At 42.6% G+C, this 19202-nt stretch overlaps 1 protein-coding gene across 1 annotated transcript in view; it reads right to left on the bottom strand.

Annotated features, from left to right (window-relative positions):
- Positions 1-19202, bottom strand: part of LOC308108977 (calcium-dependent secretion activator 1-like) — a gene marked incomplete at both ends in the record, with an annotated part of 180358 nt that overhangs the window by 81158 nt on the left and 79998 nt on the right. Inside the window, 5 exons of the mRNA XM_080462308.1 lie at positions 2098-2271; positions 3398-3585; positions 4743-4879; positions 5993-6124; positions 14015-14123. Of these exons, the coding sequence (XP_080318434.1) occupies positions 2098-2271; positions 3398-3585; positions 4743-4879; positions 5993-6124; positions 14015-14123 (740 nt within the window). The remainder of the gene's footprint in view (positions 1-2097; positions 2272-3397; positions 3586-4742; positions 4880-5992; positions 6125-14014; positions 14124-19202) is intronic.

The raw sequence follows: 19202 nt of genomic DNA, 5'->3' as shown, positions 1-19202 counted from the left end.
AATAGTCATGTGTTAAACTCAGATCTTCTGCCACCATGAAACAGGTTCATCCAGTGAAAAAGACTCCGAGCCTCCACACTTCCACAGACTTCTGTCACACTCCTTTTTCTTGTCATATTCGTCCCTCTCCTCCTTTTTCCTCCTCGTCTCTCGGAGCGACTGTTGTCCATCTGTCCATGCTGATCAGAAAAGGCCTCAGTCCTCCGTCAGTGTTTGTCAGCGGGACGGAGGGACGGACGGATGGATGGATGGATGGAGGGATGATGAGGAGGGGCACTGACAGACAGCCCTCCCTGACCTTTGCCCTCAGCGCCGGAGTGGCCCTCGTCTATCTTTGTTCTGCTCCATCCGCAGATGGCCGGCTGCCATGTTGACAGATTTGATGTCTGAGGACATCACAGCGGATTAGACGAGAGGTAAATAGTGCAACTTAGATAAGAGAGCACACGCTGGAAGAAAAGCCACATGACTCCAAGGGCCGAGGGCCGAGACGCTTCGGGAAACGACGCCGTTTGTGATCAGAATGTCCCGACTTTAGATGAACGCCACGACCACAATCAAAAACAAAAAGTCAAAGTTTCACCATCAACCCACTGAACCGGTGAGAAGTGAAAGTTAATATGCCAATACTTAAAATTTGATCCGACGCAGATCATTTTTCACCATACATGAACACAATGTAGGTAAAAGGACACAATATAAAATGTGTTCTAGATCAACATGGTGTCTTTCACTTGGCTTTACAAATTTTGTCTATTTGATTTATATTTTTGATCGAGAGAGGAAAGTAACTGGTATGTATACGTTCTGCTTATGAGCCTACGAAACCATAGTATTGCGCATGTCTTCTACCATTCATTTAGTCGTCATTGTTATTACTTTTGTTACATCCAAAAGCACGAATAGATTTTTGGCTTCATTTTGCTCCCTGAAATTCTTTCTGCCACATTCTGTTGTTTCTCTTCAGCTTTCTGAATCTCAGTGCACATTTCTGCAGATTTAAGCCGGCACATTTCCACAAACTCATAATGACATGATTATTTGAGGCTAATGTTAATGCTAGTCTAATCAGGAAGACAGCTCAGGACGGCTGTCAAACATAAGGCCTGTGGGCCAAAACCGGCCCAGAAGAGGCTCCAATCGGGCCAAACCACAGAGCAAATGGTAAGAATTTCAAAGAAAACATTGATTTTTTTTTAAACAAATCTCTCAAGAGTAGCAACACGACACAACACTGAGAACCGAGCTGCGATATTGATGCTGCCATGAAAGCTAGCTACCTCATTGCAATCAAACTAGTCTCTAAACCATCCTGTCAGGGTGAGTTTGTAAAAACATCCATAATGCCACAGCTATAGGAGAAGTTTCTGTACATATCACTGTGTTTTGCTGAAGAAGCCTTCATTAAAATGGCCTTTATGTTGAGATTGGAGTTATTTTTTGTATTTTTTAATTTTTTTGAAATTTTGAAATATCGACATTTTCATCACAAATACTCTGCCCCACAACAAAGAAAAACTTTAAAGTTTAAGTTAAGTTAAGGTTATTATGGCTCTATTTTACCGGTACGGCTCACTCAAGTGAACTAAAATGAGTTTGACAGCCCTGCCTTAGGTCATCCTGCTGCTGGTTTCCAACCTTCCAATGGCTGCACTGAGTTGGTGTGAAAAGATGAGATGGTGGGGCATTGGTCAAAACCTCCAGACCAGGACCAGGGTCAGTGGTGCAGTGTTGTGTTATTATTGTAGGAGTGATTAGTGTGATGTGCATGTACATCAACAAATGGCAGGTTGATTTTAGTGGCGTAAACATAGGAGATTCTCCATGACAGTAAATGTGCACATCTTGTCTTTGTGGCTTTATATTTAACCATAAGGGAAAGTTTCACACGAGGAAAGGCTTATTTGAAGTACTGCAGCCACACTAAGCAGAGCAGACGCACCACTACTGCAGATAAGTACTCATGAGCACCTGTTGCAGGAATATTTAGACAACATCACAGTCCAGGTACATGCATCTATAATTTTCCTACCACAGACCAGCACTTCCTGGTCGTCCCCGCTCCATGTCGCCGCTCTAGCCCTGATCACAACCTACCTCTTTGGTCCTGAGGGAACTGTGGATCTGAAGTCCCTCTTCTTCATGAACTCAATGATTTTGAGTTCTCTCTTAGCAGTGTGGGCGGGGGACTCGGGGGGGGCAGAGGGGAACAAGGCTTGTTCGAGTTCGGCCTCAGATACCGGCCAGTTTAATAACCCAGACAGACGCTGACTGCGTGTGGTTATGGGGGGGGGGTGGGTGGATGGGGGTTAGGGTGGGGGTTGTTAGTATCAGCGGGGGGAGGTGATCATATCAAAGTGAACAAGGTCAGAAGGTTTTAAAAGGGACAAAGAGACAAAAGAGAAAGGAAAAGTGAGCATGCAACCAAACATGCAGACAAAAAAGAGGTGTGACAATTTAATTAACTCATAAAAAGAGAGAATAAAGTACAAAGGGACCACGATCTGGTTTAGTTTGCTTTTTGAAGAGAATCAAATTGAAAAAAAGTGAAAGTTGAAATGTCCTAGATAATGACAAAATACTGAGCATGAAAACATAACTGCAAGGACTAAAGAACACAACTCAATGTGAAAATGTTATGAATTAAAACACAAACTGAACTATAAACAGAAAGCAAAATGTCAAAATAAGATACACATTTGAAAATTACCTTTCCATATCAGGATAAAGATTTTCTACTTGAGATACTGAACAACCCCAATTATTCTATTACATACTTCCTTCTGATTGTTCCTTCAGGGGAAACAAGACTGAAAGTACAGAAATGAGAATATCATGGAAATGTTCAATATTTGTTGTCATTTATTGCCAAAAGTGAAATGTATATAGAATGTTAAATCTAATAGATGTTTTAAAATGTAAAGCAACTCTTCATTTCAATTAAAAAAAAAGTATTAGATTGTGTAAAACACTATTTCTACTAATCATGAATTTGTGGGTCGACGTCAGTTCATAGAACTGTGATAATTGGAAAAACCTCAGAGTCGACGATTGTTCAGAAGAAACTTTTTCCTCCACTCGCATGCTGTAGAAGCTGATTGAAAGAGAATCAAGGAGAAAGTGAAAAAAGACGTTTCAGTCTGGAGGAGACTGAGGCTGGATGCAGAACGTCAGAGACGGGTCCAGGACATGGACTACCGGTGCTGCATCCTCCTGGCCCAGAGGGAGGAAATTATCTTTCACAAATTTGACTTTTAAAATGAAGAGATGGTACATATTGAACCTTTCCATGGCATTCAAATCATCACCTGTCCTTTGGTCCTTTTCAAACGGTGTATTCTGACCACTGGATCATAGGCAGGTCCTGCCTTTGGTTTGGCAGCGGTTTGAGTCGTACCTGTTTCCGTGGACGTGCGAGGCGCAGAAGGCGAAGCTGTAGTGTAGCAGCGTGGGGTCCATCATGGCGCCGTTCTCCGCCCTTTCCAGCAGGTCGCTCAGGTAACATAGATGCCGATGGCAGCCTCGAACGCCGTAGCGGGCGCAGTACTCGTCCAGGACAAACACCTGACCAGGACTGAACCAGCCCTGCACGGGAAACAGAGAAACACCATCAGGGTGTTCCGACGAGCCACCAAACAGCAGGGAGTTCATTTCAGAGATGTTGTTCAGCCTTTAAGATGAATAAAACAATAAAAAAGCAACACAAAAAAAACATTTTCAGGGAGTCTGAAGCCGAACTTTGCAATCAAACAGCTGAAGGAAGTTTGTGAGGCTCAGTGGGTCGAGGGAGTCGTCTTCCAATGTGTGTTTGGTAAGTGCATTTAATTTTGCATTGTCTTCCTCTGCATCCCCTAGTGTCTTCTCCTCCTGCAGTCCAACAGCAATAGACTTTACTTATTTTATTACCTTCATCTTAATATAGCTTTTCCCTTAATTATTCTCCTTGTGAAGCGTTTCCTCTGCTCATGTGGAAATGTATTATTTCTATGTCGAATATGTGGAGCGAAACTGTTGTTTGCAAAGCTATCCTGAACGGCTTGACGTGTGGGGGTCTCTGACGAGAGGACATAATATTTGTAGGTGCAAAGTAAAGTCCATCCAGTAGAAAGGATGAGAGGGATTGAAAGGTTTAACAGTATTTGGTAATCCTAATCACTTGAGATTAAGATTCTTATTTCTTCGCTTTAATGTATTTGTTCTATTTCGTCTTCTGTAAAGCAGCGTGATATGCCTTGTGTCTGAATGGTGCTCTGTAAATGTGCCTTTACTTTAAACTGACCGGAGGTACGATTGTGTGTCTCTGGATCTGCACTGTGACAAAGAGACACTAACTTCACCCATCGTGACCTGATACTCTGACCCTCTGCTTTATGAAACAGTAAGTACTCTTATTTTAGTAGTTCAATGAATGTGATGTGGAAAAAGTATGAAGGTGCATGAGAGCAACTGATCACGCCTCAGCCAGAATCTTAGTAAATCAGGCTCTTTGGTATTGATTTTTAAAATATACTTATTTATGAGACACATCATGGTCTAGAACTCGACTGTCTTATAGTTTACGAAACCCCCCCCCCCCCCCCCCCCCCCCACACAGATTTAACAGTGCTGCATTTACTCATTATTCACGCATTATGAAACCACTTCAAAAACTTGCAGGGGGAGTTCCATTGAGGTCTATGAGGCCGTTCAGTCTTGGACACCCAGTATGACAGTGAGGAAAACAAACCCCAGTGTGTCCTCACCAGGCAGGAGTAGGAGTCGTTGAGTCTGTGGTCCAGCGTGAGGCGCTGCACCAGCTCGAACAGCGAGGCGTGGTCGAAGTTACACGGGTTCGCCGAGATGAACTCATCCATCCCGTGTTTCTGTGCTCGATCGGCATCTGTCCACAGCGAGGCGACCGGCGAGGACAGAGACAGAGAGACAAAGAGACAGTCAGAGAGGACAAGAACGATGAGGCTCCCATGCATTCACACTGGGGACAGAAGACATCTGTTGAAGAGCCCACAATCAGTCAATGCTGCACCAAATCACTGTAACCTAAAACTGTCTCTACAATTAGATTTCACAAAAAGATGATTTCAGGGTGCAATTTGCAAGAGGGGGGTTGTCCCCTTCATAGTGGTCAAAGCCACATCCCCTATATCAGGGGAGCCAACACGCATTTTAGTTTAGGGCCACAAACATACCTGAGTGGGCCGGATTAGTAAAATAGCTCCATTAAAGTTTAAATTTAGTTTTTCTTTGTTGTTGCGCAAAGAATACTTGATGGAAATGTCTACATTCTCACAAAACCAATCAATTACTTGAGAAAGTGACTACCATCTAAAATAAAATATGTTTTCTTTAATATTTTTACACTTTTCTTGGTACTTCAGTCGGATTGGAGTTTCTTGCGGCCGGTTCTGGCCCCTGACCAGAGCTGTCACTTCTCATACGTTGAAGGTGATCACCTCTAAGCTGAAACTAACTGTTTTCTTCACACTACAGAGTAAAGTTTGGTTGATTGCAGGATGAAAAAAAATGTGTGTGTGTGTGTGTGTGTGTGTGTGTGTGTGTGTGTGTGTGTGTGTGTGTGTGTGTGTGTGTGTGTGTGTGTGTTTCACGAGGATCCCACTTCTCTCACAGATTGCACCCTGACTGAAACGACCCGGCCAGCATTGACATGTTGATGGACTTTTCAGGGCGGAGTCACCAGGTGGGGTGCAGTCACCAGGTGGGGCGGAGAGACAGTGGACGGGAGAGCTCTGAGGGTCGTTGTTAGTTCTGATCAGAGGGATCATGTTGGTGTTTCACACAGTGAGCGAGTCAGGAAACCTTGACAAACATCATGAAGCTGCTCTGATCATGTTGCTTCCTCATTCTAAATGACTGTTGTGTAAAGACCAAACACTAAGGAGGGCGGAGGAGTTCATGGCCTTCAGACTTCCGCTCGATCAAAACCAGAATGCAAGTCGAAACTGAGCTCAAAAAAGCCCACAGATCTGTGCTGTACTCCACCCCTCCTCCTCCTCCTCCTGGGCCTCAGAGTGCTGAGGAGGAGACGGCAGCTGCTGCTGCTGAGCCGCCGACATGCTGCTTCGCTGCACCGCCATGCAGACGAGGTGTAAGACCACCACATCCAGTCCTGGAGGATGACAGACTCTGACAGGTGTCAGTGCAGCCACAGCATTTCACTGCTGCACATCACACACCTCCTCCGAGGAGGAAGGCCGCCTCCACAGCTCCGCAGCAACCTGACGTCCTCCACCGCACACGCTCAGAACACAGTGTTTTACACAGGTCGAGTTAGAAGAGAAGAGCAGCGTGACAACAAAAAGAAAGTCAACCAACAAAATGTACATGTTTGAGACAGACCAGCTTCTATTGTATAATAGCTTCAAATACAAGTAAAACCATGTGGGACATTAAAACTAGACGTCTGTTCATGTTCAATGTTCTAACAAGATTTACCTGAGGACATTCTGAGGCTCCGCCCACTAAATGGCAAATCAACTGAGCACAGGAGAAGAAGAACTATCAGCTACTACACTGTCCACAAGACTTTTGCTCTTCCTCAGAGTGAAACTTTTAACACCTGGTGGAGTGCTCTGGACTCTGGACCAGGGGTGTTCAATCTGTGGTTCTGGAGCTGCATGCTCTTTATGTAGCGGCTCCACTTCAAATATGAACTACAAATAAACTTTTTGCTTAAATTTTTATTTCATTTGCATTCGACACTGGTTTTTAAAAATGGTGTACTCTCCAGGTTAAAACAGCTGAAAAAAACTAAAAAGCTGGAATTGCTAAAAATGGACAAAATAGTAAAAGTTACTCCTCCCAAACAAATACATGAAAAATAGCCATAGTAAAATGAATAAAAGTATAGCTTTGTTTTGGAGGAAAATTAAAAATTAAAAAGGGAAGGAAAGGAAACAGAAAAGAAAAAAGTACTTGTCCTGCTAAAACTGCTCTAACTATTAGGAAACAGCTGAAATAGCTCAAAGATGCCATAAAATAACTAAAGTGGGACAGTCCATCAAAGGAAATCTTTAAAAATGGCAACAGATTGAGAAATATAATAAAGCATATCTAAATTATACCTGTGACACTTGATGCAAACTCTGTTTTTACATGATTGTTTTTTTCTTCAATCCGGGTCATTCACATGTTTCCAGTTTATTTGGTAGAAAATCGTGAAAACATTTCTTTTGGTCATAAAGGTTGAAGACCCTGTCTAGATTCTGGACTCCAGACTCAGGACTCTGGACCGTGGACCGTGGACCCTGGACTCCAGTCTCAGGACCCTGGACCCTGGACCCTGGACTCCAGTCTCAGGACTCTGGACCCTGGACCCTGGACTCCAGTCTCAGGACCCTGGACCCTGGACCCTGGACTCCAGTCTCAGGACTCTGGACCCTGGACCCTGGACTCCAGTCTCGGGACCCTGGACCCTGGACTCCAGTCTCAGGACCCTGGACTGCTCTCCAGGAGCTGCTGTGGCTGCAGCTCACACTGAGAGACTTTCAGATTTATCAGCCAGCGTCCTCTTCACTGCCCAGCGAGACGCCCCGCTGTCAGTCAACTACACCAAACAAAGAGCGGGACGCTGCGAGCTGATTATGTTCCCTCAACAAGTCCCCCCCCCCCACACACACTCCACACACACACACACACACACACACACATACACACACACACCACTCAAAAGAATCTAAAAAGGTGACATTGCAGTGCCCCTTTGGTCTGTGGCTGGTGGCCTGTCAGGTCTGTTTGATGTGAGTGAGCGGGAGTGGAGGCGGGAGGACTGGACAGTAACGTGCAGTGACATTAGTCACCCCGTCCGTCTGGACTGGGGAGGGACGGCCTGACGATGATTGATGGCTGCTATTCATTTATAGATCCAGAGGAGAGGAACCGACCGGGAGGCAGTGCTGGTCCTGGATCTGCTGTGGACACCCATTCTGGGAGGTTTGGTATGCTGGGCTTGTTTGTGTGTTTTATGGTATGGTCAGTTCACACACACACACACACACACACACACACACACACACACACACACACACACACACACACACACACACACACACACACACACACACACACACACACACACACACACACACACACACACTCCTCCAACAGCTGCTTCTCAGGCTTTATATTTTCATACTGAAGCCGACTAAACTTCAATCACAAGTTATTACGTTTCTGAAACATGTGCTGTTAAGTCTTTTTTCAAACATTTTATGCCAAATACAAATTCACACTATCACATTTGACAATTTTTTTTTTTTAAGATTGTGAAAATCTGTACTGTATTTGCATATTTACCAAACTGTGAAAGTGTAAAAGTGTACAATGTTAACTCGCTGTCAACATTTCACCATCACAAATCATTATTTAAACTCAATGTTTAAAGAAGTAAAGCTGACTGAGTTTCACAGGTTTAGTTGAAGATAAATCACTCAGTCCAGCATATTAGGACACTAATAATCAATAGATTACATGACCACATTCTGACTGTATTTCAATGTATTTGTCTGAGTGAGCAATCATACAAAACCAAAATTTTTATCCATTTCATAGACTTTAATTAATCAAGTTGAAATGAACAAACAATAAAAGATTAGAATACTTGGCAAGGTGGTCAATATCGCTGCTATTATTTGTTGGAAAATTGTGCTTTTCATGCATTTTCTGATTTATGGAACAACTCTGTTTTCTGTTTGACAAAAATATTGGTTTTTTTTTTTCAATAAATTGAATGAAAAGCACAAATAAAGCTCAATCTTTTGCGAACAGTGTACTGTCTACCCAATCAACATATTGACTAATATAGTTCTGATTTTTATATTCAATATATCCTTACATAAACCAGCTGTGAAGGAGACATTGAGATTAAATGAGCTAACAGTGTCGCTCTTTAAGCAGTTTGTAGAGTTTCCGTACACACATTTTTATTTAAAGGCAATCTCAATGATCTCAATGAGGAACTTGTTTTTAACATATCAAGCACGTCGTCACCTCAGAACAGCCAGAAGCTCGTGGAGGTGAGTTAGTCAGTGGCTCTACATGTTTGTCTGTTGGTTTATTGGACAGTTTTCTGTACTTTGTTATTCTAGCTAAAGGATGACATCATGAGAGGCAGTACCCAGACTTAGGCCCCGTTTAAATGACGATGTTTCAAGTGACAACGCATCGTTTTTGTGTTTTGGTTTCTGGAAAGTTTCACAGTTACACGGAAACACTTTAAAGACGATGTCTGTTTCCAAGGCAACGGCTGAAACACTCAAAACGAAATAGTTTTAATGCCACGAGGGATGTTTTTGTAATGAGCTCTCACACATTTCCAACGGAGAACAAAACGATAAACAATAACAATGGGAGAACACAGACATTCTAGTGGACAGACGATCAAGTTGGATTGTTATTACGGTGACTGTCAAAATAAAACTAGCAAGTCCCAGGAGAATATGGACTGGAGGTCATGACGCTCTGGAGGAAAACAACGTTTTTACGGTACTGTCCATCTGAGTCCGAGCTAAAGTGTCATTTTCACCGTTGTCATGTGAACAGATCCCTGAAACACTACCAAAGTTTTGCCTTTTCACCGGAAACCATTGCCGTGTCAACGGGAACTTAAAAACAGCAGGGTAAACTCTGTGCCATCCATCTTAATTGATCTGTAAACTTCTTCTTCAGCAAGTTAACTTCTGCCCCCGTATTACATATTTATTTAAGAAGAGGAGACATGAAGGTTTTTGCTTTGATTTCTTCAGTACAATGATGACTTTCCCCCAGTCAGTTTTTGCATTCTGACATTGTTACTGCAAGACGTTTTGGAAAGTTGCAGCTAATTCAGACTAAGCCACATCAGATCTTACAGACTTTTACACTCATGTTATAGTACTCATGATATGGTACTATCAAGTAGACAGTCAAAGACTGGACCAGAGGAAGAGAAACATCAGGTTGGATCTCTTTTGTCATTTCTGCACTTTAATTAAGTACACTTGTTCGTTGGTGAGAGTGAATCATTAATAATTTGTCTTTGATGGTGCATAAATGTTCGGGTCAGGGTGAAAAAACAATACCTCATAGTCGTAGGATATCAGAGGACGTGTATACAAACATCTGGATTAATAATACTGTATATCTACAGTAAAATTGGATTGATGTAAAAACAAACAAACAGTTGAATAAATAATCTGCGAGAGAAAGGTGAGCTTTCAGTCAGTTTGGGTGTCACATCGCAGCTCAGTCTTTGTTGCTGAGTGTTTGACTCGGGTTGGGCTGGTGGGGGTGCAGGTGACTGGGTGGGGGGGTGACGTGATGTGATGTGATGTGATATTATTCATTTCACTGATCCAGGTGTGAACAGGCAAGTAGTTATTTGGTAACATTGACTTGATTGCTGCCCAATTTAATTGTGCAGCATCCACACTGTATTATTCATGGCCTAGCACGTTTAACTTGGTAATTACCAGCTGCTGGGACTCAGTGGGACTCCAGAGGTTGTGTCAAAAAACAGCTCGCTCAGTCAATTCACCACACAAATACACACAAGGCCTCCTCTTCGTTCATCTCGCCGACACACATGCACACTGGCCTGCACACACTGCGTTCAGAGAAAATAATACTTTTTGTCCATTTCAGGTTTCAGCACATTTGATTCTTCTCAGATAAACAATGTATCATCTGGCTGATGTAGTTGCTTGCAGTTGTTGATTGAATTCTACATTTCAATCCCTAATTAACACATGTTGACGGTGAATACTCCTGTCTCTCCTCCTTGATGTGTTTTCAACACAGATCTACCTCCGTTAACATTTATATGGACGTGTGTTCTGAGTGTGTAAAGTGCAGAAACAGAATTTTAAACCATTTCTCTTTATGAGTCACTGGGAAGTAGAAAAATTAGAAGCAGGGAAAGTCTGATGTTACGCAACATAGAGAAAGAAATGTTGTCATTTCCAAATAATTTCTGGACTGCAACAACACAGACCTGCAGGTTAAAGTCGCAACATCAAGCGGAATGAATGGGACACAGAGGCAGACAGATGTTTAACAGCTGGATGTTAACCTGCTCTTCTAAACACTTCCTGCTTTCTGAGTTTTCACTCACCAGCTCATTGAACTAAAGACACTTCTGAGGTAAGAAGCTGCTTAAAAGAGATTCTGAAAAGGTAAGTTAATTTATTGTGCTGATCGGTGTTCTTTAATGGTGTGTGTCACAGTAAGTTTTACAGATGAAACGAGCTTGAAACAGATGAAACCTGCTGAAACTCGCCTGCTGTAGGTGATTTTTTGGGGGGTTGAAGTTGTAGTCTTTGTGTATAGATACAAGCATCAGGTCTGTTGAAGTGATACTAAAGATTGAGACTGCAGCTTAAAACAAGTCGAGCTAAAGAAAAAGGTCAAATCTGTGCAAACGTACAGAAGCTTCTCTGGAAACCCTAACGGGAATATTGGCAGAATGGGACGTCTTTTTCCTTTGTTCTCAGGATGTTGTCAACACACACATCATGACAAGCAGCCATGTTTAGGTAGTTTCAACATTAAAAAAAAAAAAAACTTCAATTGGAATAAATCGATCCCAGAAAGAATGTAAATCTGCAGACAGATTCGGAGCGTGGGAAATCGTTCCTGCATGCTGACACAGTAAAGGAGTGAGAATCATCCGGGTTTGTGTCAGAAACAGAACGAAGGCTGAGGCAACATGAGAGGGAAGGTGGCGCACACCGAAGGGAGAAACGAGAAAGAAAAGGGAGGCAAGCACTTACCCTGTAATCCGGCTACAAGAGAGCAGGGTCAGGGTTTAGAGGAGGGAGAAAAGAAAGAAGGAACATAAAGACACAGAGCAAAGCCACAGACACGTTAACACTGCAGCAGCTCGACGGCGAGGAGCCAAGAAGCACGGAGAAACAACAAACACCAACTCAAGACGTCCTCCGCTGGTTCGGATTCAAAAAGACGAGTGTGGGGCAAGAGACGGCGTGAGACATGGAGAGGAACAGAAGATTTAATCCTCCGTCCTGTTAGTTGTGTCAACATTGGCATAATCAGCAAGAAACATAAAATACATGTATTATCTGCTGCTGAGGGGAGAAGAAATAACATTTTCAGAAGAGTTTGGAGGTCTCGGTCGTGCTGCAGGAATGAGTCCTGAGAGATTTACACTGAGTCCCATTCAGCACTAAATCATCACACAATTTGATGTCAGCGAGTTTCCAGCAGAGTCATATTCCTTCTTTCATACTACTGAGTTTCCATTAAAATAAAATCATTATGAAAAATTAAACCTCAGGACGGTAAAAGAATCAGCTGAATTAGTGTGAATTTATTGAGACTGTGTCATTTAAATGCTTGTCAGTGATGATGTTGAAGCCATGTTTGAATTTCCTTTCAACACAATGCAAATATTTAATTGTAATTTCTCACACAGTAGATTATTTTAATCCACTAAATGTCTTTGCGTGGAATCTCTTCTTTTTTTTTTTCTACAATTATCCCAAAAACAAAATGAAGAATCACCAGAGGCGACGGGACCAGAATGAAACAAACAAGACTTTATTCCTGCAGCATGCAGTGATTCTCAAAGTGTGGGAGGAGCCCCACCCCAAATAGAGCTTTAACCAGGAGGAGGTGCCCCACCACAAATATAGCTTTAACAAGGAGGAGCCCCCCCCCCCCCCCCCCCCCCCCCCACCCCACCCAGCACCCACTCTTTGAGAACCACTGATGTAGACAAACAATCTATTAATTCAGACTTCTTGTGTTAAAATGCAGAATTCGAAAACATTTGCAGCTTCACTGATCCTGAAACGTGATCAGAACTTTATTTCGGCCTCGTTCACACTGCAGGGAAAAGCAACCCAATTCAGATTTTTTACTCACAAGTGACTCACATCCAACCTGTTTTGTGGCCGTGTGGAAGCACCAATTCAGATTTTTTCACACCAGATCTAGGCCTCGTTCATACATGGTACCAATTCGGATATTTTTCTACATGCGACAGATTCGTCATTGACGTGTGACTGACGTCACGGATAAACGCCGGAGGAAGTTGTTAAATGTTAAAGCTAAAATGTTAAAAGCTGTTAAAACCTCTGCTCTGTTTTTTCCTCATTTTCTTTCTTCTTTCCCTCGTCATGTTGTCTAGATTTTGTCGGCTTGTATTTAACAACTGCTTGAAAATGGATCCAAATGCGCTGACCAGCGTTGCCAGACATGGCAGGTATCACCCAATTAGGCACCCAAACTCTCTTACCTTTCAACTTTGTTTATTTTGTGCATTTCTGTGTTTATGGTGTGTTCTTTATTATGCATATAATAGTTTCCATAATGTGATTCCAACACAGGCTGAGAATTGGGCTGGATTTTACTGAGGCGTATGAGTTTTACGTTCTTTGGCCTGGAAACAGTGAGTCACATCTGGCAACCCTGGTGCTGACCTGTATGCCATACGTAAATAGCGTGCTTGACGTGACTTCACGTCGTCTTCTGTGCTCTGAGGCCCAAAAACACCCGATCCAATCACGTTTACACGCCAGGTCGCGTTTGAAATGATAACGCAAAAAAATCAGAATTGAGCATCAAGACCTGCGGCGTGAACGGAGCCTAAGACTGACTCGTTGGTGTGTGTGTGTGTGTGTGTGTGTGTGTGTGTGTGTGTGTGTGTGTGTGTGTGTGTGTGTGTGTGTGTGTGTGTGTGTGTGTGTGTGTTTGTCTGCCTCTCTCTCTCCGTTTGCCCTGTGATGAACCAGCAACATGTCCAGAGTGTGTAATGACTTCACCCACAGTCATCTGGGATAAAATGTATTTAAATGAAACAACGAGAGCAGTTCTATCATTAACGGACAAAATAAAGCCATAGTGAACGAACTAAAATTAATTACACTTCATCAAAATTAGAAACTAAGCTCATGTAGTTCCTGGCTGCAGGACGTCAGGACGCCAAATCCCTCCTGAAATTGAATAGAATGTTTTAATTTTTGTGGAAACCCTAAATATCGTGTATAAAAGTGTGTGTTACCTGGCTGTGGGTCTGTGTAGTCCACTGTGTATCCGTCCAGCTGCAGCAGCTCCACAGGTTCAGCTTTCTTCTCTCTGTAGCTGCACATGGCAAACGTGTACTGACTGACCTGCAGCAGGGACAGAGACACCAGACATCCGTCTGTCAGATTAGGACACAAAAAGGAATGGGTGTCCACACCTGGGACTGGGGAGTGGAATCCTTACAAGTTCAAGTCTCACAGGCCACCACTGTGGGTCCCTGAGCATGACCCTTGACCCCCATCAGCTCCCCAGAGTGCCCGAATGTGGCTCCCCACTGGTTTTTTTTCTCATTTAGTTTCAGTTGTCTGCTGTTGCTTTTCACGCACTCCCTGTAATGTTTCTGTTTCAATGTTTATGGGCAAACTCAATCAAAGCTTTTAATATTTACAATTTGCAGCCAGGATTGCTAAAAAGCCCTCCAGGATCCGACGTTGACCTGAGCACCAACCAAAAGTCGCCTTGTCGACTGGAGAACAGTAACATGAGCACGACATGCTGTACGCCGAGGAGAGCGAGAGCTGGAGGAGGGAGAGCTGGAGGAGGGAGAGGGTCTGAACACAGCAGCTGGGCTTCATGAGAATCACATTAAAGCAAAGTGAAGTGGCTGAGTTGGAGGGCTGACATGAAGAAGTGCTGCTGAAGCTAAAACCAATAACAGGAGCAAAGATGTGTGTTCATGACCAGTAATAATGAGACTGTAACTGATTATATAGTCGTCTTTTTTCCATGCAAATTAGTATTCTAATCAAAGTGGGAAGATCTTTGGAAAAGGCTTGAATGAGCCTGTTTTACATCATGAAGACACACAACCATCAACACAACACCTATTACTTTGATAAAGAGTGTATAATACACTAAGTTGAACAGCTTTAGGGAGAAAAAAAGACGCCTGGACAGATATTTGGGTTTTCGTAGTTTTTTTAGGTTAAAGCCGCAGGGTGGTGTCCACAGTCTGAGTTCATAATGACATGGAAGTGGGTTCAGATCTGGTTTCCTCTCACAGTCCAACAACATTCATCTGAGGTGAACTGGTGCCATTAAATTGTGAGTGTTGGCCTGTATCTCTGTGTTTGTCCTGTGATGGATGGATGGTGGTTCTTCTTCTTCTTCTTATTGTTGTAGTACTTGCTGTGGTGTTGTTTTTCTTGAAGTGTTGCTGCTGCTGCAGCAGTATTGTTGTTGTGTAGTATGTTGGTATTGTTGTTGTTGCAGTTTTTCTGTTGTATGAGTGTAGTGTAGTATTGTTGTTGTGTTGTGGTATTTTTGTGGTTGTTGTAGTTGTGTTGTTGTGTTAATGTCATCTTGTTGAGTTGTTGTGTTGTTGTTGTTGTATTGTTGTTGTGTTATTGTTGTTGTTGCTGGGTTGCGAGCTGTAGCTGCCAGTCATACCGGCCTGTCGTCACAAATCACCAGGCCGGGCCGAGCCGCCGCTGCAAGTGGCAGCTCTCACTCAGCTGCAGCTGCAGTGTGTGTGTGTGTGTGTGTGTGTGTGTGTGTGTGTGTGTGTGTGTGTGTGTGTGTGTGTGTGTGTGTGTGTGTGTGTGTGTGTGTGTGTGTGTGACAAATGAGATTCCCCATGACAGCGCTGATGACACCTGAGGCCGAGTGAAGGATGGAGCGAAGTGGAGCCGAGCGGCTGCAGCAGCTCTTTCCCCTGCAGGACACCGCGAAGGCAAATCAGAGCTCACACACCCCAAAACACCAGCCTCTTTTTCCTCTCTGTCTGTGTCAGTCAGCAGAGAAGATCCAGAGACAGACAGTGATGGAGGAGAGTCACATCGTTACAGGACACATGTGAAGACTGGACGTTATTTCCTGCAGACGAGCTTCCGAGTCCGAAAACATTCTGATCCAAGCCGAGCGGATCGACACTGTGACCACGATGCTCTTTCAGTTGTCCTAACGAGAAGGTGTTGACGTGTGGACATTTAATTATTCTATGAGGACAAATTCAAGATGAGCATTAGAATATATATAATACGTGCTTCTGACAGTAAATAACTTTTGATAAAAAACTATTTTTATCAGAAAAAAAGGAATTAAAATATGCAACATTAAGATACTTTGTTTGAATTTAAATAAGTGATACTGTGGCACCGTCCAACACATTATTTTCAGTTATTTGACATTTACCAAGATTTAAAATCTTGTTTTTAGACATGATAGAAAATTAGGCTCGTTTTAAATGTTAATTACTTATTTTTAGGCCTTCATTTTACGGTATAATCCTAAATCTGTAGTAGAATTTAAAATTTCATTTCAGGATTTCTTATCAATGAAATTTGATGCCAGATAATTCTACTAGTTTCTTTAAGTAATTTTCTTGTCAAATTTAGTTTTGAAAGTTTATAAATGGGCAACCCTTGCAGTGTTCTGGTCATCCTCTTTCTTCAGTTACTGTTTGCAGAAACTCGATTTCCTGCAATAAAGTCCAAACAATTCCCCTGGTGACGGTCCTGCAGTTTGAGATCAGACGCTGATGTTCTTTTACAATCATTCAAAAAAATAAAATGTAGGGAAGTGATTGAAAATTAGTTTTTTCATTAGAAATGTCCATCCTCTACAAATGAAACCTGCGATACCAGACACATCAACGCTGCAGGAAATCAAACCCACCGATGTTTGAGTGGTTTTGAACAGAGGGCCTCCGTCATGTGGAGGAGCTCTGAGTGGCTAACGCAGCTCCACAACCAGAAGATGTGTCCAAACCAAACTCAACACAGCTTCGGCTCAGGTTTGGTGGCACCATGAGAGCATCTGGTGGAAAACTGCCCGTCGCCACAATACGTCCACGTCCCCTCGTGTCTGACTTGTATGTTCACTTTCATGTTTTACAACCATCTGTCCTGATGTGACAAAGGTTTTTATGAGTTCGTCAGTCGTGACAATTTAAAGAAACAGAAAAACTGCAAGTCTCCACAAATGTTTAAGTTTTGTTGAATTTGTGTGAAGTATCGTGATTTTCTGCAGATTTCATCTGAAACCAGCTGAAATAAAGGAGGTGAACTCAGAGAAATGAAGTGATGAAGACTGAACTGACAGACAGATGTGGACTTATGTGTGATCAAGGGTTTATCTGATCTGTAATCTGGATACTCCGAGGAGGAGGAGGAAGAGGAGGAGGAGGAGGAGGGTGAGGAGGAGGAAGAAGAGGAGGAGGGCGACTCAGGCTGCCCGAAGCAGAAGGAGGATGAGGAGGTGATGTGAGGACGTAGATGGAGGAAGAGAGGACGAACGTGTGGAGGAAGAGGAAGCAGGACGGGGAGAGATGAGAGGAAGAGAAAGGTGTAGAAGAATATTCTCAAATTGTTCAGCAACTCCTCTTCCTCACATCAGAAACTCTTCTGAGACACACAAACTACAACGGAGTCCTGTAAAGAAAACGTTGTCTTCTTTTCTCTCTATGAGCGGATTTTATAAGATGACGAAACAAACGAGTGGAACGTTGAAATAATGTCGATCTGAAACAGATAAAAGCTGCACAAACAGAAAAGAGCTGAAAACGGTTGAATATGTTGGTTTGGTTGTGATAAAAACTACCAAAGAAATTCAAATAGTGTAGATGAAAGTTGTGAAATGGCACCGTGTTGAGTTGTCCTGTTGAACCAGATAAATGTTCTGGAATAGAAAGTGGTGAAGAGGCTGATTTGGCAGTGAAGGAAGAAGGTTTAAGAGCAGCAGTGAGACTGACTCACCGTCCGGCTGGTGTTTACTGACGAAGACCTCATGACCTCCTGAAGAGGAGCTCAAGAAGTACTTTTTCTTTTTCTTTTTCTTTGGGCTCCGGGATAAAGTGACTTCTTAAAACTCAGACTTGTTACGTTTGTTATCATGGACAGCAGACGAGGTTCATAGAAATAACAGCAAAAAAAGAAAAAGCACAAATGATTTATACATTTTTTAATCAACAAATTTAATTTCGGGAAGAAGAAACTCTTAAATAAATTAAGAGGAAACAAGAAACAATCAGAAAACTGAAACTTCAATAGAGAAGAACAAAGACACACACACACACACACACACACACACACACACACACACACACACACACACGCACGCACACACACACGCACACACACACACACGCACACACACACACACACACACACACACACACACACACACACACACCCTCCTGATCGTACCATGTTCAGTGACAAAAGTTTATAAACCTGCTGTTTCACATATTGTCTTTACATCTGATAATAGTTTTAAGATACACACATCGAACCATAGAGGTTGTTCACTTCCTCGGGGGGGGGGGAGTCGTCGTACCGCTCTAATGGGGTGTTACACCTGTTATGCCTGTGTTAAAAACATCAATCAACCACCCACCAGATCCAGACAGATCTTCTAAAAATGACACTGCATTGGCAGAGAATCAGACTGGAAGCATTCCTACTATTTACAAATCTGCAACTGAGGTGCAAACGTGCTTCTTCTAATGGAAATCCTTTGAAAAGTCATAGAACTGTGATGAGAACAATGGCAGGGGAAGCTGTGACCGATGAGTTTAAAGGTGTTTCATTTTCACATTCCCTCAGGAAATACTAGAGTTGATGCAGAGTGGGTGACAGATGAAATGATCCAGTAACACACCGGATGTTTTAAGTTCTCCAGACTTTTGGAGCAGATCTGTGCAGGGTTCTGAGTTGAATGGATATTTTATGAAGTAGATCCAGTCTGCTTTCTGTTTCTCTTCAGAATCATTCTCAGCCCGAAGACTAACGCTAACCATGATCCAACTTCAATGCGAATGCTGCTTCTACTGACCACGTGTCTGCTACTCTCACTTCAACTATGAAATCCTGAAAATGCAATAATAACAGGCGGCCATTTATTTCTATATGTAATAAATCCTTTCAAATGTAAACAAATGGTGACAAACACATTGTAGTGACTTACAGACCTGTGTCTGTGTGACCTCAGTTTTCAAAAATACTAAAAAAAATAGTTTGTAATTAGAGCGGATGAATTTATGTTGAAATAGGAGTTATTGAGTGACCAGCAATATGAGTCTAGGGAATTTGTAGGAAATATTTCTTCAGCTACAGATGAGATAGAATATGCTGTGTTTTTGTTGATTTACGTAAAGCATTTGACGCTATGAATGATTCTTTACTTGAAATAAATTGCAAAAGAAGCTATTTAGATAACAAGTTTAG

The sequence above is a fragment of the Lipophrys pholis genome, assembly GCF_963383615.2.
Source record: "Lipophrys pholis genome assembly, chromosome: 4".
Lineage (NCBI taxonomy): Eukaryota > Metazoa > Chordata > Actinopteri > Blenniiformes > Blenniidae > Lipophrys > Lipophrys pholis.
This window is presented reverse-complemented; position numbering and strand designations above follow the sequence as displayed.